The sequence below is a fragment of the Pistacia vera genome, unplaced genomic scaffold, assembly GCF_008641045.1.
Source record: "Pistacia vera cultivar Batoury unplaced genomic scaffold, PisVer_v2 Contig67, whole genome shotgun sequence".
NCBI lineage: Eukaryota > Viridiplantae > Streptophyta > Magnoliopsida > Sapindales > Anacardiaceae > Pistacia > Pistacia vera.
In genome coordinates this window covers 130478-155476 of record NW_022196523.1, presented here as the reverse complement: position 1 = coordinate 155476, position 24999 = coordinate 130478, and the positions used below count along the sequence as shown (strand labels likewise).

General features: G+C 34.6%; 4 protein-coding genes and 1 non-coding gene across 6 annotated transcripts; 3 read left to right on the top strand and 2 right to left on the bottom strand.

Annotated features, from left to right (window-relative positions):
• Positions 1 to 4554: 4554 nt before the first annotated feature.
• LOC116112901 lies at positions 4555 to 4644 on the bottom strand. Its single transcript, XR_004125324.1, has one exon. It is a non-coding gene; the product is annotated as a small nucleolar RNA U54 (small nucleolar RNA).
• A 456-nt stretch (positions 4645 to 5100) lies between these two features.
• Positions 5101 to 6108, bottom strand: LOC116112888 (thaumatin-like protein). The gene is made up of 2 exons (XM_031399013.1): positions 6045 to 6108; positions 5101 to 5944 (listed from the first exon to the last, which is right to left on the bottom strand). Exons 1-2 carry the CDS (start codon positions 6097 to 6099, stop codon positions 5220 to 5222), a joined length of 780 nt encoding a protein of 259 aa, XP_031254873.1. The 5' UTR covers positions 6100 to 6108; the 3' UTR covers positions 5101 to 5219.
• A 498-nt stretch (positions 6109 to 6606) lies between these two features.
• LOC116112884 (serine/threonine-protein kinase D6PKL2-like) lies at positions 6607 to 9061 on the top strand. Its single transcript, XM_031399010.1, has 2 exons — positions 6607 to 7701; positions 8188 to 9061. The coding sequence occupies exons 1-2, from the start codon at positions 7079 to 7081 to the stop codon at positions 9059 to 9061; spliced, it is 1497 nt and encodes a 498-aa protein (XP_031254870.1). The 5' UTR covers positions 6607 to 7078.
• Positions 9062 to 14187: 5126 nt separating this feature from the next.
• LOC116112883 (glycerol-3-phosphate acyltransferase RAM2-like) lies at positions 14188 to 16038 on the top strand. Its single transcript, XM_031399009.1, has 3 exons — positions 14188 to 14839; positions 14993 to 15497; positions 15589 to 16038. The coding sequence occupies exons 1-3, from the start codon at positions 14198 to 14200 to the stop codon at positions 15981 to 15983; spliced, it is 1542 nt and encodes a 513-aa protein (XP_031254869.1). The 5' UTR covers positions 14188 to 14197; the 3' UTR covers positions 15984 to 16038.
• A 4013-nt stretch (positions 16039 to 20051) lies between these two features.
• On the top strand, positions 20052 to 24716 carry LOC116112885 (probable prolyl 4-hydroxylase 7). 2 transcript variants are annotated; one of them, XM_031399012.1, is made up of 8 exons: positions 20052 to 20350; positions 20459 to 20536; positions 21362 to 21419; positions 21604 to 21708; positions 23348 to 23405; positions 23503 to 23678; positions 23813 to 23873; positions 24078 to 24716. In XM_031399012.1, exons 1-8 carry the CDS (start codon positions 20247 to 20249, stop codon positions 24392 to 24394), a joined length of 957 nt encoding a protein of 318 aa, XP_031254872.1. In that variant the 5' UTR covers positions 20052 to 20246; the 3' UTR covers positions 24395 to 24716. The 2 variants fall into 2 exon arrangements, with proteins under 2 accessions (XP_031254872.1, XP_031254871.1); XM_031399011.1 differs by lacking the exons at positions 20052 to 20350; positions 20459 to 20536 and adding exons at positions 20862 to 21053; positions 21163 to 21240.
• The last annotated feature ends 283 nt before the right edge of the window (positions 24717 to 24999 follow it).

Here is a 24999-nt window from a genome sequence, read left to right as displayed (position 1 = left end):
CTTTTCCCCACATTTGTGACCCAATGAAAACTTACCATCATATCTGAAGCAAAAACCTTTCTCCTTTTTTTTCTGGATTTCGGCGTCTGTCATTCTTCGGAATGGGAACTCGCGTTGTTGGAAGTTGGGTCTGTCATAGGGTCGAAAGGCTGTCGGTGATGGGTGGAAGTTAGGTCTGTCATAGTGTCGAAAGGATGTTGGTGGTTGATCGCGACTGGAGGAGTTGGTCGACAAGCTATGGGTTGAAGTTTCTGGCGATCGTCAATGGAAAAAGGGGTTAGGATTTGATTTTAGGGATTCTGCGCTATTTGGGAATTTTGGGTTTGGGTGACTATAGAGTCGGGTCAAGTTTTGGGTCCATAAGGATATCCCAGCCCATTAACACGCGTGTGTTTACTTACTCCCACTTGGGCCTCTTCAATCACATTATTTCTTTCCTCTATGCGTTGGGCCAGCTCAATTATTTGAGTTAGAGATGTGGGCTAAGCTAAACGGACTTCAGCTCTCACTTCCAATTTTAGCCCATTGATAAAGGCTGCTTGTAAGATTTCCTCATTCTCCCCTACCAAAAGGGCAGCAACGGCTTCAAACTGACGTCTAAACTCCATTACTGTCCCAGTTTGCTTCATGGCCATTAACGACTCATATGGGTTGAATTCCTAGGATCCACTAAACCTTTGAAGAAGTGCCAGCTTAAACATGGCCCACGACGTTGCTGGGGTTTTGGATTCTGTCCACTGAAACCAATTAATGGCTTCACCCTCTATACAAACAGTTATTGCTGTTAACCTCCTTCTTCAGTTACTCCGTTGAGGTGAAAGTAGCGCTCAACTCTAAAGATCCATCCATAAGGGTCTTCGCCAGAAAATATCGGTATCTCCAACTTTCTCCCACTCATTCCACTGTGACTTTGGTTGCTGGTGTCAGCCCCATTTGGATTTTCATCCTAGTGAGATCGGTCATTTTCAGACGATTGTATCTCAATTCTGCCAGTTTCTTCTTCATCCTTCCTTCGTACCCAGGACTGTAATTCTACCAGACATTCTCGGATAGTACCCATCTCAACTCCCAACTTTGTAACCTCTTTTTCCACATTATCCAGTCTAGAGTCCATTCTTGTCACAACCATAACCCAGAACTCAATGCTCTGATACCAATTGATGAACACCCGACCTACAAATCCACAAACAGTCCAACAATCTATCCACAGACAACCAGCACACACTCAAATGACAAAGGTCCTGTTATATTACTAACCAAACAGTACCATACATACATAGAATATTCATTCAATAGTAATGTCCTAGCAGTACTCAATGACCTATGATAGAGATCAAATAACAAGTACAAAAGAAAATGGAAATTATAGGACTGACTTTGAGGGTCAGCAGCCTCCACAATGACCGACTTCGAGGGTCAGTAGCCTCCTTTCCCAAAATAGCTTAAATGTTCTCAATCCCCTCCCTCTCGCATCAAGCCCCTTTTTATTCTCTCCTGACACCTAATAGAATTCTCTTCTCTCCACTCCTCACAAGCCAGCTGTCCCACTTATAACAAACTCTAACCTCCTGCCTAACCAATATTCCCCTGCTTCTTCCCTCTCTTCTTCCTACGGTAGAGCAAACCCTCTGGTTGCTCACCAGTCACACATCCATGTTTAATCTAATCTAGAGTCAGCATTTTAATGCCTAACTTTCCAGCACATTTTAAAGCACAAAACAGCCAATTCTCAAAGCTAACCCAGCCGAACATGCATTGTAATATCCAGCTAACAATTTAATTTAAACACAACAAAATGTACTCAAACCTACTGCCCAGCCAGAGTACAGTCCATGAACCACCCCACAAGCATTTCCATTGACACAACCAAGCATAAATTCAACTCATTATCATTTTAGCTGAGGTTTACAAGGTAGAATTTTATCAATTTAAAATAAATTGAAATGTGAGATTTATTAATAACAATAAATGAGGTGAAACATTACCAGTGAACCAATGTTTGAAGAAGATTAAAAGATGGATGAAGATGCAGTAGAAGAAGACCTTGTTTGGGTTTCAAAAGAGAAATCAAAGAAGTTATTATTCTCTCCTCCCTTGTTCCAATTGAAGGTATGACCACCAAAAGCTTCCGTTGTTGGTGAAGCAAGAATCTAAACAAACAAACGCAACAAAAAGTCACATAAACATCAAGTTAATAAACTTATTATTCTGTTTACACGATCATATAAAGAAGACTTACATTAGAGAAAAGTATAGGAGAGTCGAAGAGGTCAGTTGGGCTCAAACCAGAAGATGCAATGGATAAGTAAGAAGAAGGAGAAACGGGAGGAGGAGAGACGGGTAATGAAGAAGAAGAAGAAGAAGAAGGATTTGGGAGCAAAATCAATGGGAAAATGGAGAGGACAGCGGCGATTGGAGTCTTGGAGAGTGGAGAGAACAGCGGCAGCCGGCCAGTTTGAGGGGAGAGGAGTATTGTCGAGTGTGAAGTGTGAACTATGAAGTTGGGTCTTCGTTTAGGGATTCAAGATTATTAGATTTAGATTTAGATAATTAGGGATTTTTATTTTTTAGAATAATATTATTATATTAATAGGAAAACTGGTTTATTAAACCGGTTTCGGTTAATCGGTTATAAAAATGCTATAAATCGTAAACCGAACCGAAAATCCAGTTCAACCATTTTTTGAAACTGAAACCGATTAATCGGTTAACCGATTTTTCGGTTCGGATTCTCGGTTCGGTTCGATTCAGTTCAGTTTTTGGTTTTTTTTTTTTTTTTTTTTTTGCAGCCCTAATCTTCCCCCACCAATCCTTTATGATATTCATATTTCTTAAACATTTAGCTTATGAAATATTGAAAATTTGTTTATCCATTCGAAAAAACTTTGTGTTCTTTGTTGTGCATTCTTTATCTAAGTCTTAGCAAGGGGATTTAGTGATGAATCAATTCAAGTTGGTGGAACAATCATTTATGCTTGAAGTGTTTGTACTTGTCTTGGTCCAAAATTGCAAATAAGTGTGACATTGTTCTTGTATTGCATTTAGCCGAATTTTAACTAGGGTTTATAGCATGTTATGTTGTGTTGTTGAAATTGGTTGGAATTGGATCTAAGTATTGTCTAAAAACTGCAGACACAAACCTGAAACTCACCATAACTAAGCCTATAGTACCCCATAGCTCCCCAATTCTCATCATTTTGCTCTCCACAATTCAATTTCTCTTTCAGGATTCTTGTTTTGTGGCTTGCTGACGAAGTTATTTTCATAAAAATCAAGCCACCTACCAGTTAGAAATGAAGAACAGATTGTGAAAAACACATGATCTTCGAGTAACAACTAATGCTCATGTAAATTCCATTGAGAAGTTCTGGTATATTTTGGAACGTGTTTGTACAAACATCACCTGCAAAGCCTTGAAAAGAACTAAATTCATAACACAAAAAAGTATCAATTGTCCACATAATTTTGAGCCGATGCTCCTTTTAAAAAGAGAAAATTGAAGTATAGTATCGAACAAGTAGATGTAACTGTTGAGTTCTATAGTCGTGAACGGAATGAAATGAGTTATAATGGTTTAATCCTTGCCTTCTGGGCTGGTTTAGTCCTTGCCTTTTGGGCTCATAATGTTTGGTTTTCAAATAATGTCCCTTGCAGAATTCATTTTATTTTACGTGTAATTTCTAATTTTCTATTGGTTTCATACACCCAATATTACATTTCTACTGACCCCATTTTAATTAAGCTCAAATTAACTCACTTTGAATCTGTGTGAAAGAAATTATACTTGTAGTTCTTGTAGTAATCCTTTTGTGATCATAATTTATGGCATTATGAGTATTTCATATATTTGCACTTTGCACCCAATAAATAATACATCAGATTTTTTTTATTTTTACTTTGCACCCAATAATACATTTTATATTAAATTAACCCATTTCAATTAACTTTCACTAGCTCATTCATTAAACGTTGATCAAATTCCAACCCCATTACTATCAAAACAAACCCTTGTAGTTCCAAAATAACAAACACCACCCTAGAGTTACAAAATCAATTTGTTTTATCAATAAAATTCGTAGCAATTTTGGGATAATTACATGGCTTTTTATAACCCATTTTAAATTAAATTAAATTTACCGATTTTAATTAATTTTGACCAACTCATTCATTAAACGTTATCAAATTCCAGCCCTATTACTATCAAAACAAACCCTTGTAGTTTCCAAAATAACGGAAACCACCCTAGAGTTACAAAATCAATCTATTTTATCAATAAAATTCATGCAATTTTGGGATGATTACAAGGCTTCATATAACCCATTTTAAATTAAATTAAATTAACCCATTTTAATTAACTTTCACCAACTCATTCATTAAACGTTGCCAAATTCCAATCCTATGACTATTAAACAAACCCTTGTAGTTTCCAAAATAACAAAAACCACCCTAGAGGCACAAAATCTATTTGATCTTATTACATATTAAGCTCGTAAATACAATATTAAACATAATCAAACCTTAATTAAATGTTAAAAATAAATTAAAATTAGTAATAGCTCTCATATTTAATTTAAAATTGTCTGCTCATTTGGGCATCAGAATAGCGTATATTGCCTTGAAAATTAGGCATGTAATCACAGAGCCATTACCATGCTTTCAAAAACATGAAAAACAAAGAAAACCCTAAACGAAAACACAGAAAACAGCAACAAAAAACACGAAAGATCAGAGCTTGGTAAAGGGTATCGGTCACGGGTTAATCGGAAACACGGACCAAATGAAATTACTCATCATTTCAGATTGAAACTCGAAGCAACAGAGGAATGAATTGGAGAAATGAAGAGAGAAAGCGAGTGGGTTTTGCGGTGATTATGTTAAGACATGAAGCTGCAGAGACAGTGTTGAGTTTTTATAGAGGAAGAATCCGTAAAAGATTCGGTTGTCTGAAACCCTAGGTTAAAACGGCGGCGTTTTAAGAAATAGGCCTGTGTTTTGTCGGTTGTTTGAGGGTTTGTACAGCCCATTGGGCTCAAAAGGGCTTTTCACAAATCAATTTTATTTATGTATGAAAAATAAATTAAATTAGGTTTGAAACAAATCTTGAATCTGAATAAACCAACTACTTCGTTTATTAATGTAAGCTTCAAGCTTTAAACATCAACAATTGGAACCCAATTCAGAAAATGACCATAATTAAAGAAATGATACATAAAAGTAGCCTATATGGAAGAAATATTGGCATCCATTTTGCCCCAACCAGAAGGGCAAAATGTTATCACATGTTCTTTTGAAGCACAACTTATCAACGGTGATGGCATGTCAAAAGCATAACTAAAATAAGCAGGACAAGCATCCTTGAAAATCTTTGAGTACAAGTTAGGCTTGCACTTCTCTGGGGTTCCATACTCATTCCTGCAACAAAATGAGTCAAGATTGAATGCCAAACAAGCACTTTTGCATGCCACTACTTGCCCATTTTTGTTCACAACTTGGAGCTCTTGTGGACAGCCAGATTTTAGATTCTTCTTGCAGCCAGAGATTGTGCATTTTGGCGATATTTGCCTTGGTGTCACCATTACAGGGAGGTTATAACCGTCGACTAAGCTCACGTCGTAAAAGTTTGGCTTGCCTTTATCGGCTTGTAGAGTGATTTCAACTAATGTGGCTGGTGGTGTGCCTATTAGGCCATTGCATTGGAGTCTTCCATCACAATCTCCTGTTTCGCAGGCTGGCTTCCAGTTATAGGCAAAATTGCAGCCTGTTCTTCCCCATATTCGACCGCTCCACGACCATGGAGCCTCGATGATTCGAGTGTCACCAGAGGCGAGGTAGAAACCGCCATCGGCTATCACTGGTTGGCCTGTGTTAGAGGTAGTTGCTGGCCATATTGGAAAGGGGCATTTGTTATGCACATAAAATGTGACAGTGTGAGCTAGTGCTTGCCCTGAAAAAAAAAATCATAAGTTTATGTTAAACGAAAGAAAAAAGTGCTTTTAGGAAAAAAAGTAATAAGCATTAAGCAAACTTCAAGTGAGAACTTTTACTAGATAAAATAAAAAGCCAAAGCTGGAAGAAGTAAAAAGCAGTAGACAGCTTCATTGTGAATTGTGAGAGTAATTCGGTGAAAGAATGAAGGTTTAGAAAGGGTTTATATAGTTGAAATAAATAGTAAGTGGGTGCTTTCTTCTTTGATTATACTTTAAGGTTTGATGTCGGCAAATCTTTGGAGGAAAGAGACTGCCATTATTATATATAAGACTTCATGAAACAAATCTTCAAATCTAGTACAATGCAGGATTGCTTTAAGGAGAGGGAAATCAACACACAATGACAAATGTAAAACATTAGATAATCTGTAGTTATCAATTATCATTGGATTTTGAAAGCTGATTGCTTTCATGAACAAACAGACCAAAGCATCATTAATCACTCAAATGGGAAAAAAAACAAAAAAAGAACCGACCAATTATGACTTATTATATCACGTCATGATTGAACAAATACACATATACGTGTAAAAAAAATCTCTTGCATTACCTCGATATTAATTGAATTTATATGTTTATGAGTATAGTGAAGTTCTTCTGTACCAATAATGGAGAAGATTTCAAAATGTGACATGTAGGTAAGGTCAGTATTCTGAATATTCTATTGCAAAGATATCATCTTTCTTTGTGAAAACCAGAGTAACGGTATTGGTTAGTGATGTTTTTAAAAATGTGTTTGTTTGTTTAGAAAATCTGAATGGCTTTTGTCCTCCTCGTGAATTGGGTATTTTTATTTTTTGTTTAATCTCTCTCTTTCTCTGGCCTGTGCTTTGTTTTGTCTCCAAGCTGTAACACATTCTTGGACACTGTAAAAACTGAGAGAGAGAGAGAAAAAAAAACTCAGAACCCAATTCACATTTCAAATTTGAATACCGTTTTAACCCTCCTTTTGAACTCGTTAACTTGTAAGCCCGCGTCTCTCTCGCTCCCTTTGACCACCTCGGTCATTACACCCTTGACCAACTAAATCTCTAACTAAAAATCCTCCTTTGACACAATTCATCAAACAGTTTCACTACATTCTCACAAACATGAATAAGCCTCACCACAACTCTGCAAATTGTGACAGTGAATCTGCCACTAGCACCAGTCTTCATAGTATTAGTTTTTGTAGTAGTAGCACCATTTCTGTGTCTGATAATAGTGTCAGTAGCAACTTAAGCAGTGCCACTGTTGAAGCAAGTAAGAATGAGAGTGAGAAGATTAGTTTTTTAAGTAGTGTTGATGGAAATGAGGGTAGTTTTAGAGGTTCTTCCCTTTCAAAGCCTCACAAAGGCAATGACATGAAGTGGGATGCAGTGCAATGTGTAAAAAGTAAAGATGGTGAATTGGGGTTGGGGCATTTTAGGCTGTTGAAGAAACTTGGTTGTGGGGATATAGGGAGTGTTTATTTGGCTGAGTTGAGAGAGATGGGGTGTTTGTTTGCAATGAAAGTGATGGAAAAAGCTATGTTAGCAGGGAGGAAGAAGTTGATGAGAGCTCAAACTGAGAGGGAAATTTTAGGCTTGTTGGATCATCCATTTTTGCCTACACTTTATTCACATTTTGAGACTGACAAGTTTTCTTGCTTATTGATGGAGTTTTGTAGCGGTGGAGACCTTCATACTCTCCGGCAACGCCAGCCGGGCAAGCATTTTTCAGAACAAGCTACTAGGTTAGTTATAGCCAAGTTACAATTTTCCAATATTTTTTTTTTTTTTACCTGTTCATCTTCTCTTATCAATGTAGTTTTGACTGTTAACATACAGAGTATGAATTTTCGTTTTATTAAAAAGTTATGTTACTTGCTCTTGATGATATGACTGTTCAAGTTCTGTTGTTACAAGATAAATCCATCTACTTGCCACCTTGTTAGGATATCTCAATTAAGGATCGTGGAGACAGTTTAACAACCATATTAGAGCCCAGTTAATGGAGCTCTTTAAGTTGAGCTCTTTGAAGTTTACTTAAGTTTCCAATCTTGGGCTTCTTTTTGAGAGTCATGTCAATTCCTTAAGTTGACAACTTATCGTAGTAATTTAAGGTTGTGGGTAAGTAAAAAGGTTGCTAATCATGTTGGAATGCTGGTTAATCTAACTGTAATCCATAATACTCCTAGAATTTAAGATTAAATTTCTGATAAGATCCTATTTTCTTGCAGGTTTTATGCTTCTGAAGTGCTTCTTGCACTGGAATATCTGCACATGATGGGCGTGGTTTATAGGGACTTAAAGCCGGAAAATGTGTTGGTGAGAGAGGATGGTCATATCATGCTCTCTGACTTTGATTTGTCGTTGAGGTGTTTTGTTAGTCCCACTCTTGTTCAGTCCAGTGATGATCCCTCTTGCAGAATATCTGCTTACTGTATTCAGCCATCATGCATTGATCCAGCCTGCAAATTACCAGTTTGTGTGGAGCCTTCTTGCTTACAACCATCCTGCTTTAAGCCTCGTTTTCTCAACTCCAAGACAGCAAAGCCGAAAAGTGAAAAACCAAATTTGATAAATTCAGATTCTCTTCCTGTACTGATTGTTGAACCAACTGGTGCGCGCTCGATGTCATTTGTTGGGACCCATGAATATTTAGCTCCTGAGATAATAAGAGGAGATGGTCATGGTAGTGCTGTTGATTGGTGGACTTTTGGTATTTTCTTGTATGAATTACTGCTTGGTAGGACTCCATTTAAAGGTAGTGGAAACCGGGAAACATTATTCAATGTTGTGGGTCAGCCCCTAAAATTTCCAGATGGATCTTCTGTCAGTTTTGCTGCTAAGGATTTGATCCGAGGTCTACTTGTTAAGGACCCACAAAAGAGATTGGGATTCAAAAGAGGTGCCACAGAGATTAAACAGCATCCTTTCTTTGAAAGTGTTAATTGGGCGTTGATTCGCAGCACTCATCCTCCAGAAATCCCAAAACCTGTTGATCTCTCATTCTTAAATCAAACATCCAAGTCATCCTTGCCTCAAAATGACAAGGGAACTACAGACTCAGATAGGTCTTCAGGTCCTTATTTAGATTTCGAATTTTTCTAATGAATTTTGCAGCAATAATGTAATGGTTATTCTTGAGGTGTTATATTGACATTGTTGCTGTTTATTCATTTACTCTGATGAAATCTTTTCTCCTTTACAAGATTATATCCTTTTTGGGATCAACATTAAGTTGTGATTATGGTGGTTCTTATTTTTCACTTGAAACATACTTTCTTATAAATAAAAAGACCAAAAATTGAAGCTACTTTTCTTGTGATTTTGTCTTTCCCCACAGTGGTCCTTAAATGGTGAGACTCTTAAGCCCTTTTCATATGTTTCTTTTTGTGTAATCACTCTTTGTCTAAAATCTGATTGACCCAGTTTTTATTCTCTCACACTTTATCTGCAAATTAGCTTTTGAAAAAGAATTGACACAAGACAAGTCATAGTAAAGTTTTTGGAATGGTGTAAAAACTGTGTGATGCCTCTGGCCATTGAGATTGAGTTGTTCTTTTCATGCTGATCTTTTCTTTTCTTTATTTTGCTTTTCATGTTGTTGGATTCTGTTACTTCAACTCTCCCTTACATTTAAAGTTCTTGTTTTTTTTTACCAGAAAAAAGAGGATATCAGCGTTGCTTTATTCTTCTGCAGTCAACAGCCTTTATTCAATACTTTCACTTTTTAGTGTGGCCTTTTTTTTTTCTTGGTTACAAAATTCTGCATTACATAGATGTGAAATACAAGACATCAAATAAAAAAGTTTTCGATGGAACGAACATATCACGTCATTCGTATATTTATTTAATCGAATCCTATTAAATATGCATTTGTTTTAAAACCAACCAATCATAATAGAAAGTGAAAGAAATCCACAAGGATTTAGTCTGAATGGTAAGAACAATACACTTTTACTGTATATTTTTAATTCTCTCAACAAATTAGGCATTACATTAAATTTGATTTGCTGACAACTTTCAAATTTTTGCAAATTTGTTGGAACTTCAAGCTAGCTGTATCCGAAGTTGGTATAAATTCAAAAGTACTGAAAAATTACAGACTGAAGTCTGAACTTGAAAATTGATTCATAGTAAATATAGCAACAGAGTTTAAAAGCTTTAAACATTTTTTTTCTTCTTTAATCAATGCTCAAAGATCTTAATTATTGATCCTGCTGACATTCCCATTGAAGCTTTTAAAATTTGCTGTCGGTTTATTCAATGAGTTGTTCAGTGGTACATTAAAATCAGTCCATGAACAAAGAAAGCATAGTGATAATGGTTTCTGTGTAAAACTATAAATGAAACAGGAAGCCCATATCAGGACAAGTGTTTTGTCAATCCCAAGATGCATGAGTTTTCCCTTTTACGAGGCTTTAATCATTCTCAAGAAAATGTTCATAGCCTTTTGTACAAAATATCATAGCAAATACCATGTCACTCGAACCAGCAATCAATACTGTAGAATCTAAGCTGCCAAACACTCCTTATTAATTTTTTCTTATAAACGTGATATAATAATTTATAATTGATTAGTTCGTAATGGGTCTCATTTAACTAATTATAAATTAACCAATTATAAACTGTTATATCGTGTTTATGAAAAAAAGTTAATGAAAAAGGTTTATCAGTCTATCTTTATTGTATCAATAAAAGTATTGTGTAGTAAAACTTTAAGCATGGATTCACGTCACGTGTTATATTATTTAAGTTAATTTTATTTACAAGTTTATTATTGTAATATTATAAAAGCCAAATTTGTACCCTAATTAAGGCTGGATTGTTAGAGTTGTCGATTACTTCAGCATTATTGGATAACGGAGACGTACTCGGGGCAGCGCCCCCGAGCCCGTAAGTGATTTTACGCTTTTTCATGTTTAATCACTGTAGGATTTCTTTTAAGTTACTAATTCCTTATTGGGTTGGGCTTAGGAATAGGAATCCTTGTAAAACTAGGTTTAGTCTCTTAAACCTAGTATATAAACATATTTTTCTCTTGTTATGGGTGTGATAGCAAATCATAGGACAATTCATTCATTATAAACGAGAGACGTGAGGCATATTGTAATAATATTGACTCAGCTGGACGTAATCCACATTGGGTGAACCAGGGTAAATCGCGCATGTTATTTTCTTTGTTTACTGTTTGATTTGTTTTACTGTTATATTTTGTTCCTATTATTGTCTCTATCTCGTTCATGGACTACTTTTTCTTTATAGCCACACTTGTACACACGTAGACCAAAAAAAAAAAAAAACTATACAAACAGTTATTATTTGATTCATTACTCATTTGTCGTTTCAGTATCGAAACCACAAGTTTTATACAAATTCTTGTGTAGATTCTACCACGGATCCGACATACTTCTAATTGGTTCAAATTTTTACATCAATAAAAAAAATATGTTATGTCACTACAAGTAGAACCCTTATAATTATCCGAGCAGAATACTAAAAAAAAAAGGAAAACCGAAGCGAACAGAATAAAAAAACTGGAAAAAAAAAGGTTTTTCATTGAAACCACTTCGATTTCGGTTAGAAAAATATGTGAACCGGTTTTTTGGTTTGGTTATCAGTTTGACCTCTCAAAAAATTCGGTTAACTGAAACCGGTTTATAACGATGTCTAAAATAGTAAAGTCTAAAAAAAAAAACTAAAACCCTAACATTCAACTAAGTTTAGTCAATTGTCCGTGTGTGCCGCCTTAAGCCAAACACCAACCCCACAAACATATCCATGGATTTCACGGAACTTGAATCCATCGAAGGCCTCCGTTCGTCATGGAACTCATAATCATAGCCGCCCACCAAATCTGATGTCGTCTCTCTCCTCGTCCTTCTCACTTCTTGGTCTCTTACTCCGGTGGTCATGGAATTCATCTGTTTCTAGTGGCGGGGCCTGTGGGTTGGAGTGGGACCGGCGTTTGTGTTTGTGGTGGATGGGCGTATGGAGAAGGATGAGATTAAGGCGGTTAAACATGAGTTAATTCGTGTTCATAAGAACAGGTAGGGTCTAGAAACTACAATTAGAAGATAGAGAAGAAAATAATGTTTTAAATGTGGTTTACTAATCTCAGATTCAAAAACGGTTACCCAATTAATCGGTTCGGATAATAACCGGTTTATATAGAAATCCGGTCTTTTTGTATAAATCGAAATACGGTTTGGTTCATAAAAAGACCAAACCAGTTCGATTAACGGGATTTTTTTATCCCTATTCCCAATAGTTAGCTCAAAAAAGGAGACAGTGCAAACATATGTAAATATTATAACACTCATTTGACAATGTCAAACAAATGCTAACTTCTAATAATTTTTTTTTTTTTTTTTTTTTTTTTTTTTTGTAACCGAAGGTGTTCGAATCAGTTAGTATGCACCTCAACTAATCATTCGATGTTTTGAAGTTAACAGTCGAGTAAATCCTCTCAGTGACTATCTTTATTAACAACTCAGGTGGATTAAACTCAAGACCTCTTGAATAATACATTCAAGAGACTCTGAAGTTGATAGTTGAGTAAATCTCTTCAGTAACTATCTCTTTAGTAATACATATAAAAGTTTTAATTGACCACTAGACTATCCAGTGGTGGTTTTACTTCTAATAAACTAAATTGATAGACATATTATGTTTTCGATAGATAGTGGAAAAACCTCATCGTAGTAAGACAAATTTGCTATAGCATGTTCTCTACTCGTGTAACCATTGATATGAACAAATCTATGTGTAGGGCATTGTAAATTTCTCCAAATAGATCTATCAAATGTGAAAATAAAGTGCACATAAATAATAAGAAGAATCTAGTGGGATCATCTTCCACCATTGTGCATATCGCCCAAATAATAGAGACTTCCAAGCTTAATTTAATTTATTATTGATTGTAAGAATCGCACATCTTATAAAAATGCAACCAGCTTTCTCCTTTCGTAAAAAGGTTACAAATTAAACTATATATTATATGTAAAATCGTCTTATAGTAAGCCAAAATTATGGCATTTAATCGTGTTATTCAATGGGAAAGGGGAGAAAGAACGAATCAAAGAATGAAAAAGAGAAGTGGGAAACATCATTTACAAGGGAAAAATAAGACAAAGAATGGCGAGTTTAACAAAGTTTGTGAAAATTATTTGCTTCAATAATCAAATTAAAAATGAATAAAAATATTCAATTCTTTATTTGAATATCAAGAGATTTGAGAAAAAAAAACAAATTAAAAAGCACTTATTTATTATATATTTTATTTAAAATCTAAAAACACTTAGAGACTGTTTGTTTAAATATTTTTAACTATCATATTTATATTATTTCTAAAATACTAGTTTGTTTCTCTATTATGAAAGTACTATTATATTTTCTTCAACTACATTTTAAACCCTTTAAGTTTATTAATTTAACTAAACAACCCCAGAAAAAAGTTTAAAATTTGACAAAAAACACCCCCATCCACCTACATTTGTCAAATTCTGGCCACTATCGTCAAAAGGTGGCTGGAATCTGGTATAATGGTGCACTATCGATCGGATCTGGTTGGTAGTGCGTCGATCTATCATTTTTTGGTCAGATTTCTGACCAGATCCATGGCCAAAGATCTAGCCGTTGACGACCACACCCTAAGAAGTTGCTTCACTTCTACTTTTATATACGAGATTATATGTTAATTGTGTTTACTTTATGTTAGAAGTTGTATTTGTCTCATATAATCAAATTTATAGACCTTTATAATATATGTATACGTGGTTAAACTCTTTTCTCTCGTGAGCTAGTTTTTGGGAATAAATTTTACCCAAATCCATAAATTTTACATCTCCTACCATCCAAACCCTATAATATTAGAGCCACCCGTTTATCATAATATCAGAGTTCCTGTATGGTTGGTAAACAAGCCTTAATTAATCAACATTTTGTAAAAGTTTGATTTCTTTTTTTCACTTTCTCGAAACCTTAGATTCTTCATACAATTAAAAATAAACACAATCCTCGGTAATTCCAAAGTCTTAAAGAGTCCTCATCATTACATACATTACAAAGCTCTCAATATAATTAATTAAAACATATTAATTGATTAAAAACACCAAACCCCTTTCGGAAATCTCATGTATTGATCTCGTAAACCTGAACATTATTTGTCCAAAACTCATACTTCCCTATATATATCTAAACAAACCAAACAAATTTCTAACGCACCAAAATTTTCCCACAACAATGGCAAAACCAGAAGAAATAAACTCTTATAGCTCTCATTTCTTCCCAACAATCGACCAGTGTGCCTCCATTGGACGTGAAAAAGATACAGTAGTTGCAGACATGGATGGAACCCTACTTAGAGGACGAAGTTCCTTTCCTTACTTTGCTCTAATTGCCTTTGAAGTAGGCGGCATTTTGAGGCTTCTCTTCTTGCTTTTAGCATCTCCTCTCGCCTGGATTCTTTACTATCATGTCTCTGAATCCGTTGGCATTCGCGTTCTCATTTTCACCACGTTTGCGGGGATGAAAGTTTCCGATATCGAGTCGGTGGCGCGAGCCGTGTTGCCCAAGTTTTACTCCGGGGACTTGCACCCTGAGACTTGGCGTGTGTTCTCTTCGTGTGGGAAACGATGTGTGTTGACTGCAAACCCTAGGGTTATGGTGGAGGCCTTTCTGAAGGATTATTTGGGCGCTGATATGGTGATTGGGACTGAGATTGATGTTTATAAAGGTAGAGCTACGGGTTTACTGAAGAGTCCTGGCGTTCTTGTAGGGAAGAATAAAGCTGATGCTTTGAAGAAGGCGTTTAGAGATGATAAAATGCCGGAGATTGGGCTTGGTGATCGGAAAACTGATCATATGTTCATGAAATTATGCAAGGTACTGATATTAAAAGTCTGATCATATTAACATGAAATTATTTGTACAAAAAATGTGAACCCATAATTTAAGGTCTTTTTACACCTTTTTACATTTAGCGAAGTCATGATGAGTATTGATTTATGTTCATCTGAACCTTTTGTGTTAATGCAGGAGAGCTTCATGGTTCCACCAAAGCCAGAGGTCCAGCCGGTAAGCCACGACAAGTTTCCAAAACCAATAGTCTTCCACGACGGCCGCCTTGTCCAAAAGCCAACACCGTTTATGGCACTTGTAACTATTCTCTGGATCCCGGTTGGCTTCTTCCTCGCCTGCCTCCGCATCGCCGCTGGCGCCCTCCTCCCTATGCCGCTAGTCTACTACGCCTTCTGGGCACTCGGTATACGAGTCTACATCAAAGGCACCCCACCTCCACCGGCCAAAAAATCCACAGGCCAAACTGGTGTTCTTTTTATTTGTTCTCACAGAACCCTGCTTGACCCTATCTTTTTATCCACCGCCTTAGGCCGCCCCATCCCTGCCGTCACATACTCCCTTTCCCGTCTCTCCGAATTCATTTCCCCTATCAAGACTGTTCGCCTCAGCCGCGACCGTGTCACCGATGCTAACATGATCAAAAAGCTGCTACAGGAAGGTGACCTAGTTATTTGTCCCGAAGGTACGTTGCACTAATGAATAATATTAACATATGGTTTTAGAACATTACGCATACAAACTCCTCATACAAAAATGTTGATGAATATTGACAGGAACAACATGCAGAGAGCCGTTTTTGCTACGATTCTCGGCGCTATTTGCGGAGCTAACCGATGAGCTTGTTCCCGTGGCAATGGCGAATAGAATGAGTATGTTTCATGGGACAACAGCGAGAGGGTGGAAAGGGATGGACCCTTTTTACTTCTTCATGAACCCTAGCCCGGCATATGAAGTAACCTTTCTGAACAAATTACCAAATGAGCTAACCTGTGGAGCAGGAAAATCAAGCCACGAAGTTGCAAATTACATTCAGAGGATGATTGCTTCGACCTTGTCGTATGAATGCACCAACTTCACCAGAAAGGATAAGTACAGAGCTCTCGCCGGAAACGATGGCACTGTTGTTGAAAAACCTAAGCTTGATGCTAACAAAGTCATGGGCTGCTAGCAGAAATATTAATGGAGTCTATGAATATGATTATCTAGATAATCAAAGTTTTGCAATTCAACTTACCAGTGTAAATTAAGTTGGCAATTAATGCTAATTATCTGCAATTAGAGAAGATATACTGCATTAATCATCTATAAAGATTAGTTGAAGTGTACATAATCTGGTTCAGATATCATGTTTATAGGGGTGAGCGGTTTCGGGCACCCTCCATTTTCCGGGGGAACTGGAACCGCACAGTACAGGTTCCCAAAAAAAGAAACCGGAACCGAAACTGTACAGTGCATGTTCTTCAATTCAAGGAACCGAAACCTAAAATGCAGGTTCCGGTTCCTTTCCGGGGTATCCTGTAAAAAATTATTACCCCCCTATTAGTTTAAAAAATGACAAAAATACCTTAAAAGTTTACAAATACACCCCTAACAAATATACTATTTAATTATAATGTAATATTATAATTAATTAAATTGTTAATCATTTAATTAAGTATTGTAATATTATTTATAATAGAATGTTATAATTAATTAGTAATCATACCATAAATTTATAATGTAATGTTATAATTAATAAAATTCTAATCATTTAATTAAATATTGTGTAAATTAGTAAATTAATTACTAATATTTATAATATAATGTCATAATCAATTAAATAATCATTTAATTATGTAATATTATATTAATTATATGATCATACTATAATAGTATAATGTAATGTTATAATGAATTAAGTAATCATACTATAAATCTATAATTTAATATTATAATTAATTAAATTTCAAATCATTTAATTAATATACTAATGGTTATAATGGAATGTTATAATTGATTAAGTAATCATATTATAAATATATAAGGTAATGTTATAATTAATTAAATTTTTTATCATTTAATTAAGTATTGTGCTAATGTTTATGTAGCAAATTAGTAATTACTAATGTTTAAAACATAATATCATAACTCATAATCAATTAAGTAATTATTTAATTATGTAATGTTATAATTAATTATATAATCATACTATAATGTAATGTTATAGTGAATTAACTATTAAATAATCATACTATAAATTTTTAATGTAATATTATAATTAATTAAATTTTTAATCATTTAATTAAGTTTGTACTAATGTTTATATAAAAGTCAATTAATTAAGTAGTAATCAATTAATGTAATGCTATAATTAATTATACTATAAATCAATTAAGTAATGTTATAAAATTATAATTAATTAAGTAATCATTTAACTATAATGTAATGTTATAATTGATTAAGTATGATATTTAACTAGTAATTAAATTTATTAATGTTTATCAATTTATCATATATAATTAATTAATTACTAATTTATTATAGATATACTTAGAACTTGATAATTGAAGTAAATAACTAAATATATTATTACTCAATCAAATATACTATTTTATTCAAAAATAATTCTTTTAATAACATTAAAAATGTAAAACACTTTTAATTGGATCATAATTCCAATTATTCACTTAATTAATCAAAACTTTAATATTAATGTATTATAATATATTAAAGCTTTTAATATGGTGTAATTTATATGTAATAAGTATAATTGTATTCGTATATTTATTTAATTAGGTTATTCTAAAAATTTAACTTTTTCTATTTTAAATTTTTTTATATGTAAAATAATAGAAACCCTCCATTATTCACATTTCACAAATATTTCATTGTAGTCCAGGTTCCAAAACAGGTTCCAAACATGTTCCAAAACAAGTTCTAAAACAGGTTCCGAAACAGGTTCCAAACAGGTTCTAAACAGGTTCCAAAAATCGGTTCCAAACCGGGTACCCCTTATAGGTTCCAAACAGGGTACCCTTTTTACAAGTTCCAGTTTCGGTTCCGGTTCCTCCACACACAAGAACTGGAACCGAAACCGGAACCGCACAGTATCGGTTCCAAAAAATTGGAACCGGAACCTACCCGTACAATATCAGTTTCGGGTAGGTTCCGGTTCTACCCCTCGGTTCCGGTTCTACCCGCTACCCGTGCTCACCCCTGCCTGTTTATTAAAAAAAAATAAAAAGAATTAAGAAATAAAGGAAAGGTGACTAAACATTTCATGAACAAGATGATAAAGACTAATGAAATTTAGAGAGATTCTCATTCTCATCAATATGCATGACTTGTGAATAATTGATTGAAGATATTTTTTCACCTATTTATGGCTCAATTTTATCTATTTTCAGTTGAAACACAAGTATCAGAATTGATTATTGGACCAATTTAGATTTGAGATAATCTTATATTTTACATATTAATTAGTTTATTATTACTTATATGTTGTTATATAATAGCTGGCACAAGTACTCAAGCTCATCTAATTTCAATTTCAGTTAGCATATTGATGAGAGACTTATATTTTATGATTTTCTTAATTTTTTTTTTATATATATATAATATTATAGATAATTGCCCTACACATGACAATAAAAAAATATAAATTAAAAAAAAAAAAAAAAGATATTACTCCAATATATATAGTAAATTCTATTAAAGTATTACTCCAATAGAATTTAATAAATAACGATATATATCTAGCATCCAACGGCTCACAAAATAACAAAAATAAAAAATAAAAAATCTGTATTATACCAATTCCGTCAATAACTATAACTTCTATAAATTAATGGAAATATAAATTATTGCGCTATGAAACCATTAGAAGTTAGAAATGAGAGGAATAAAGATAAATAATTATTTATATATATAAGAAAGCGAAATTTAAATGCATAAATAATTGTTTTAACGTGAGCTTTTACGACAACTGTTAGGATAATAAATGGGTAATTTTTTTTTTATTATTCGGACACATTTTATTTATAAGAAGACAAAAAAATATTTTTTTCAATGAATATACATGATAAATATTTTCTTAATCCATAGTTTTTAACAGTGACGATATTATACAATACTATTAAATTCTCAGTCACAAATATTATTATTATTATAAAATAAATTATTATTTTTATAATATTATCGAATTATATTTAGAGTAAACCACATATTCCCACGCAAGGTTTGACGAAATCCTAAAGTGGTATCCCAAGTTCTATTTATTCCAGATTCCCACCCTTAAAATAACACTGTTAACATTTTTTGGAGTAGTGAGAGTGCAATTACCATAATGCCCTTAACCCTAAATTATATTTTAGCCTCTAAATTACTAAAATTATAAAATTAACCATCTTGTTTTGAAATTACTTCAATTACCCCCTTAGTGACTGCGCACCATCTCGATTTTCACCGGATCTGGGCTATTTCCGATGGCGGCGAAACCCTTGGTCACCTCCATCAGCTTCCCCATCGTCCGTCGTCCAAAACCCCTCTAATTCCCGACTCATTGACCTCTCCAATCGACGGCATCGTCAGGGTTAGGTTTTCATCATTCTTCGCTAGATTCCGGCGATGAAAATATAATTCGACGTCACCACTACAACCAGCATCTCCTAATCTACAAAACCCTTATGTCCCAGCAACCGTTTAGTGGTCATTCGCCGGTGGAGATTGACGAAAACCAGCCGCATGTGGCTGCTGTCGTAGCTGGCGATCGGCGAGTGATAAGGGGTTGTCAAGGGTACGGTTTCGTAGAGGGGAGGATAAATGTTCAAATGGTGGTGACAATGGTGATTTTGGGTGGAAGAATCGCCGGAAAAAGGCGAAAAGCATCGGCGGTGAGGTTGGCTAACGTGCACCAAAACTTTATCAGGGGCTCCGATCTGCCTCCTCTGTGAAATGACCAATTTACCCCTGAGCAGTTATATCTAACCATTTTCTGTTACTTTAAGGGTGGAAATTTGGAATAAATAAAACTTAGGGTACCAACATTGGATGTCGTCAAACCTTGGGTGGGAACATGTCGTTTACTCTTATATTTATTAAAAATATATTTTTTTTAATTATAATTATAAGAACCGTCTAAAAAAAATAACACCACAAAACAAAAATAGACAGTGCCTATTGATTTTTAATACAAAACAACAAACCAGAGTCAATTCTGGGGGTGCTCATCTCATTAAACTCTCTTGTCCTAAATGGAAGCATGCAAGGCAAAAACAGGGAAAGGTCCACAGAAGAAAAATGAACCTCCTCAACACAATTCAATAGACTTTTCAAAGCAAAACCAGCCTCGCACGTTGATTTTAAAAACAGCGACAGCAAAAACACCCAAAGCACATTCATTATAATCTCCCCATTTTTAGATTTCTGGAAGCAAAAACAGTTTTTTTCCTAGATGGGTTCGTCTTATTTTCTTGCTTTTTCTCTCTGTTTCCTCCTTGTTTTCCCTGATCCCACCCTCTCTGTGAAAATTCCCGGTTGGCTCAACGACAAAGCAAGGTATTTTTCTCTATTTATCGTATAAAAAATACATTTTTTTATACGTATAATTAGAAACAGTTATGTATTAAATGTTCGATCTCGTGAAAATTTGTTTTTTTTCTCCAGGCAGGGATCGGTTCTTGGATTGCAGAGAAACGTTAAATTTGATCCTGCACATGTCACTCAGCTTTCATGGACTCCAAGGTGCTCTCTCAATTTTTTTTTTTTTAAAAAAAATTTTGTGGGGTTTTTATGTTTATAGAATTTGAATGNTTTTTTTAATTATAATTATAAGAACCGTCTAAAAAAAATAACACCACAAAACAAAAATAGACAGTGCCTATTGATTTTTAATACAAAACAACAAACCAGAGTCAATTCTGGGGGTGCTCATCTCATTAAACTCTCTTGTCCTAAATGGAAGCATACAAGGCAAAAACATGGAAAGGTCCACAGAAGAAAAATGAACCTCCTCAACACAATTCAATAGACTTTTCAAAGCAAAACCAGCCTCGCACGTTGATTTTAAAAACAGCGACAACAAAAACACCCAAAGCACATTCATTATAATCTCCCCATTTTTAGATTTCTGGAAGCAAAAACAGTTTTTTTCCTAGATGGGTTCGTCTTATTTTCTTGCATTTTCTCTCTGTTTCCTCCTTGTTTTCCCTGATCCCACCCTCTCTGTGAAAATTCCCGGTTGGCTCAACGACAAAGCAAGGTATTTTTCTCTATTTATCGTATAAAAAATACATTTTTTTATACGTATAATTAGAAAAAGTTATGTATTAAATGTTCGATCTTGTGAAAATTTGTTTTTTTTCCTCCAGGCAGGGATCGGTTCTTGGATTGCAGAGAAACGTTAAATTTGATCCTGCACATGTCACTCAGCTTTCATGGACTCCAAGGTGCTCTCTCAATTTTTATTTTTTTAAAAAAAATTTTGTGGGGTTTTTATGTTTATAGAATTTGAATGTTGTTTATTGATTATGTAAATTTAGAATGTTGCTTGGTGATTATGATTTGTAGGGCTTTTATATATAAAGGGTTTTTGACACCTGAGGAGTGTGATCATCTTATTGATCTGGTGAGATAATTGCGTTTTTTTAGTTTCATGTTTTGTTTTTGATATTAATTTGATGGTGTAATTATGTTGGATGATAGACTTTTGGGGGAAATTTTGTGACTTTGATGTGAACATTGTCGGTGGGTTGGAAATGATTTGCCTATGTGTTGTCCTTATCTGGGTTTCTGTTAATTTGATGGATTAGGCAAAGGACAAGCTTGAGAAGTCTATGGTTGCTGATAATGAATCGGGTAAGAGTATTGAGAGTGAAGTTCGAACGAGTTCTGGCATGTTTCTTGACAAATCTCAGGTGAGTTGTTTCAATGATTTGATGCTATTTTCATGAATTGAAAGATATCTTATTGTATTGCTAGAGTAATGTACTTGGTCCATGTTTTTGGCATTGTGGTTTGTTAATGGTGTCAAATAGATCATTATTGCACATTCTTTTACAAAACTTTTGGTTCCAAGGTTTGCTTGAACCTTTAGGAAACAGCTTGTGATATTAATATAGGAGCTCTTGGGTTGATCTTAGGGCTGGGTAAATGAACTACTTCTAACTGTTCTTCCCTGCAATTTCTTCTGACTTACTGCTACGCTGTCACCCGGGGAAATTTTTAATATTCACTTGCTTGACATTGATAAATTCCTGTAGCCACAGTTATTATCTTGCTAACGTAATCCGTAATATATTCATGTGTAGCATTGTTATGGATCCTTTTTCTTGTCTATGTCCAGTTATGAAAGCTTATGATTTATCCTTAACAAAGTTTGATTTCAACATCTGTTGTCTTTTTCCTTTTGATTGAATGGTTAAACCTTGTCTGATATTGAATCTTCTTGAACGTTCTGAACTATTTCACACAGATGATAGGAGAGAATTTTCTTGAATGCTTTGTACTATTTCACATTGAATGGTGGTCAGCATTTTTTTATCGTTCTTATAAATATAGTGGCAATTTAGTTTTGTATGTGGTGGCTTTGACAAAGATTATGGAGTTCTAGCATTTTATGAAATGTGTTGAGTTGTACAAATAAAATGTTTTAGGAATAGGATCAAATGTTTTAGGAATATGATCAAATGTTTTAGGAATAGGATCTTTAGAATAGGAAATTAGATCATTCCCTTTCCTAGTTTAGATTATTTCATTTCCTTAAATGGACTGTTGAATGTGTATATATTGTTGTATTTTGTTCACAGTCAATATTAAGAAAATTCTTCTGATTTCACAAAATGCTTGATGAAGGGAAGAAAAGAAATTAGGAGAGGCAGAACTGAAATTAGGAGGAGGAGGAGGTGAGAGAGGGGGGAGAGAACTGAGAGAGAAAAAAATAATGAAGATCAATCAATTATTTTGATTCATGTTCACCACCTGAAATAAAATACATCGAGGCTTATTTATCATGGCCTAACATAAACCTAGATAAGTCTTATTCAAGTAGATAATTCTACTAAAGATAATCTAATCAGAGAAGATTATTGGTTAACATCAAACTCACCAAATAATGAAGATAAATCCTGGTAAGTCTTATTCAAATAGATAATTCTACTAAAGATAATCTAATATAAGCCTCTTGGTTCTGCATCGAGTCATAATTTCTTTTTGAACGAATAGAAACCCAAGCTAGTTACTAGTTTTCTACAGCCAAAACGTTTTCTTTCTGGCAGACAATTTATTAGGTAGCTATGCTTTATGAATATGGGGTCATGTTGATAAACTGCTAGCTAAAAACCACCTTCCTTTTTTTTTTTTCAAATAGGGCTTCATAAAATGCTATCTTTTCCTTTCATGCATATATTTTTGTGAAGATTATGTCATGGCTCTGTGATGACTAATCTAGTAATAGATTACTGCAACAGATGTATTTCAGGAATGTTTTATGATGGATGCACTTTCTGCTTTTGAACTTTTAACATTTATATGGTGTTCTTTGTTTAATCTCTGAAGGATGAAATAGTTGCTGATGTTGAGGACAGAATTGCTGCGTGGACTTTTCTTCCACCAGGTATATTTATTATATGCTTTTTGCTGACACTTGATTTGTTAAACAGTTGCAAAAAGAACTTTGTATAATCTTTCTATTAACCTGGTCTTGTATTCAGAAAATGGGGAATCCATGCAAATACTGCATTACGAGAATGGCCAAAAGTATGAACCACATTATGACTATTTTCATGACAAAGTCAATCAAGAGCTGGGTGGCCACCGAATTGCTACAGTGTTGATGTATCTGTCTAGTGTCGAGAAGGGTGGAGAAACTGTCTTTCCCGATGCAGAGGTACATGATTGCTTGTGATTATAGCTCTTTAACGCTCTTTGGTTTCTCCTCTACCCCATTTTCCCAGCCTCATTCTTGAACATCCATTTTCTTGTTTTATTTCATTCAGATTGCTCATCTTTTTGGCTCTGCAGGGAAAATTGTATCAGCCAAAGGATGATAGCTGGTCTGATTGTGCTAAACGAGGCTATGCAGGTTAGATAAACTTAGAATTCTGCTGTGAATTTGTAACTTCATGTTTTTGAAATAAGTTTATGTCGGTGAAAGGACGGAAGGAACATGAACATTTTAATAGAATTGGCTTTAGCAATTTAATCCTTAATACCATTGTCATAAAATGTAATTCAGGTTTACACTGTATTTCTATAGTCTGATAAATTTTCCCATCTCTACCTGCAGTGAAACCCAGCAAAGGTGATGCCTTGTTGTTCTTCAGTCTTCATCCTGATGCCACTACAGATCCAAGCAGCTTGCACGGGAGCTGCCCAGTCATCGAGGGTGAGAAGTGGTCTGCAACCAAGTGGATCCATGTCAGGTCCTTTGACAAAGTTGAGAAGGTGCCAATTGGTTGCTTTGACGAGGATAGGAACTGTCCTATGTGGGCAAAGGCGGGTGAGTGTACAAAGAACCCTAAGTATATGGTGGGTGCAGGAACCACTCCTGGATACTGTCGGAAGAGTTGTAACGCATGCACATCATCGACAGCATCCTCATAGGAAGCCCTCTTCTCCAGTTTTGGTTCCCTTCCTCTTTACACACTGGGGATGGACTAATCTCTTAATAGTTGCTGTATATAGCATTGAGTTGTGCTTTCTGGGATTAAGATACTATAATAAATAATAAAACACTCTGTAGCTTATTGAGTTTATAAAACCGCCAAAGTGTCACATATATGTACTGTCAGTCAGTCTCAGTCTCAGTTTCTTTCTTTTTTTTTTCTTTTTTTTTTTTGGGTCTGTGTAATGATCTAAGGCTGTTGTTATGTAGAACAATTTAAGCTTTACTGAATGCAATTACAAGTTACAATTGCAAATCACTTTCTTTCACGATTCTCAAGTATTCAGAAAGGTTATAAATGCCCAATTGTGAAACTCCTGGCTTTATCACCAACAAGCTTAAGTTTTCAGATGAAGCCATAATTGTCATAAGAAAGCCATCAATGAAGTGAATATCGACTACATTAAGATCATTGGATGACTATGAATTAATATCGAAAGAACTATTGATAAACAATTTTTTTACCATATTAACATATTTCTCCAAGCAATCATGTGGGCGATAATTTTTTAGGCTAATGGTTTATATTAAACAAGAATTTTCC

Bases quoted from the DNA above. Each gene is read 5' to 3' on its own strand.
- LOC116112888 (XM_031399013.1), bottom strand. From the start codon at position 6,099: ATGAAGCTGTCTACTGCTTTTTACTTCTTCCAGCTTTGGCTTTTTATT. The intron at 5,945-6,044 runs GTAAAAGTTCTC...TTTTTTTTTCAG, and splicing joins TTGGCTTTTTATTTTATCTA to GGCAAGCACTAGCTCACACT.
- LOC116112884 (XM_031399010.1), top strand. From the start codon at position 7,079: ATGAATAAGCCTCACCACAACTCTGCAAATTGTGACAGTGAATCTGCC. The intron at 7,702-8,187 runs GTTAGTTATAGC...ATTTTCTTGCAG, and splicing joins TTTTCAGAACAAGCTACTAG to GTTTTATGCTTCTGAAGTGC.
- LOC116112883 (XM_031399009.1), top strand. From the start codon at position 14,198: ATGGCAAAACCAGAAGAAATAAACTCTTATAGCTCTCATTTCTTCCCA. The intron at 14,840-14,992 runs GTACTGATATTA...GTGTTAATGCAG, and splicing joins TGTTCATGAAATTATGCAAG to GAGAGCTTCATGGTTCCACC. The intron at 15,498-15,588 runs GTACGTTGCACT...GAATATTGACAG, and splicing joins CCTAGTTATTTGTCCCGAAG to GAACAACATGCAGAGAGCCG.
- LOC116112885 (XM_031399012.1), top strand. From the start codon at position 20,247: ATGGGTTCGTCTTATTTTCTTGCTTTTTCTCTCTGTTTCCTCCTTGTT. The intron at 21,420-21,603 runs GTGAGATAATTG...TTGATGGATTAG, and splicing joins GTGATCATCTTATTGATCTG to GCAAAGGACAAGCTTGAGAA. The intron at 23,679-23,812 runs GTACATGATTGC...TTGGCTCTGCAG, and splicing joins CTGTCTTTCCCGATGCAGAG to GGAAAATTGTATCAGCCAAA.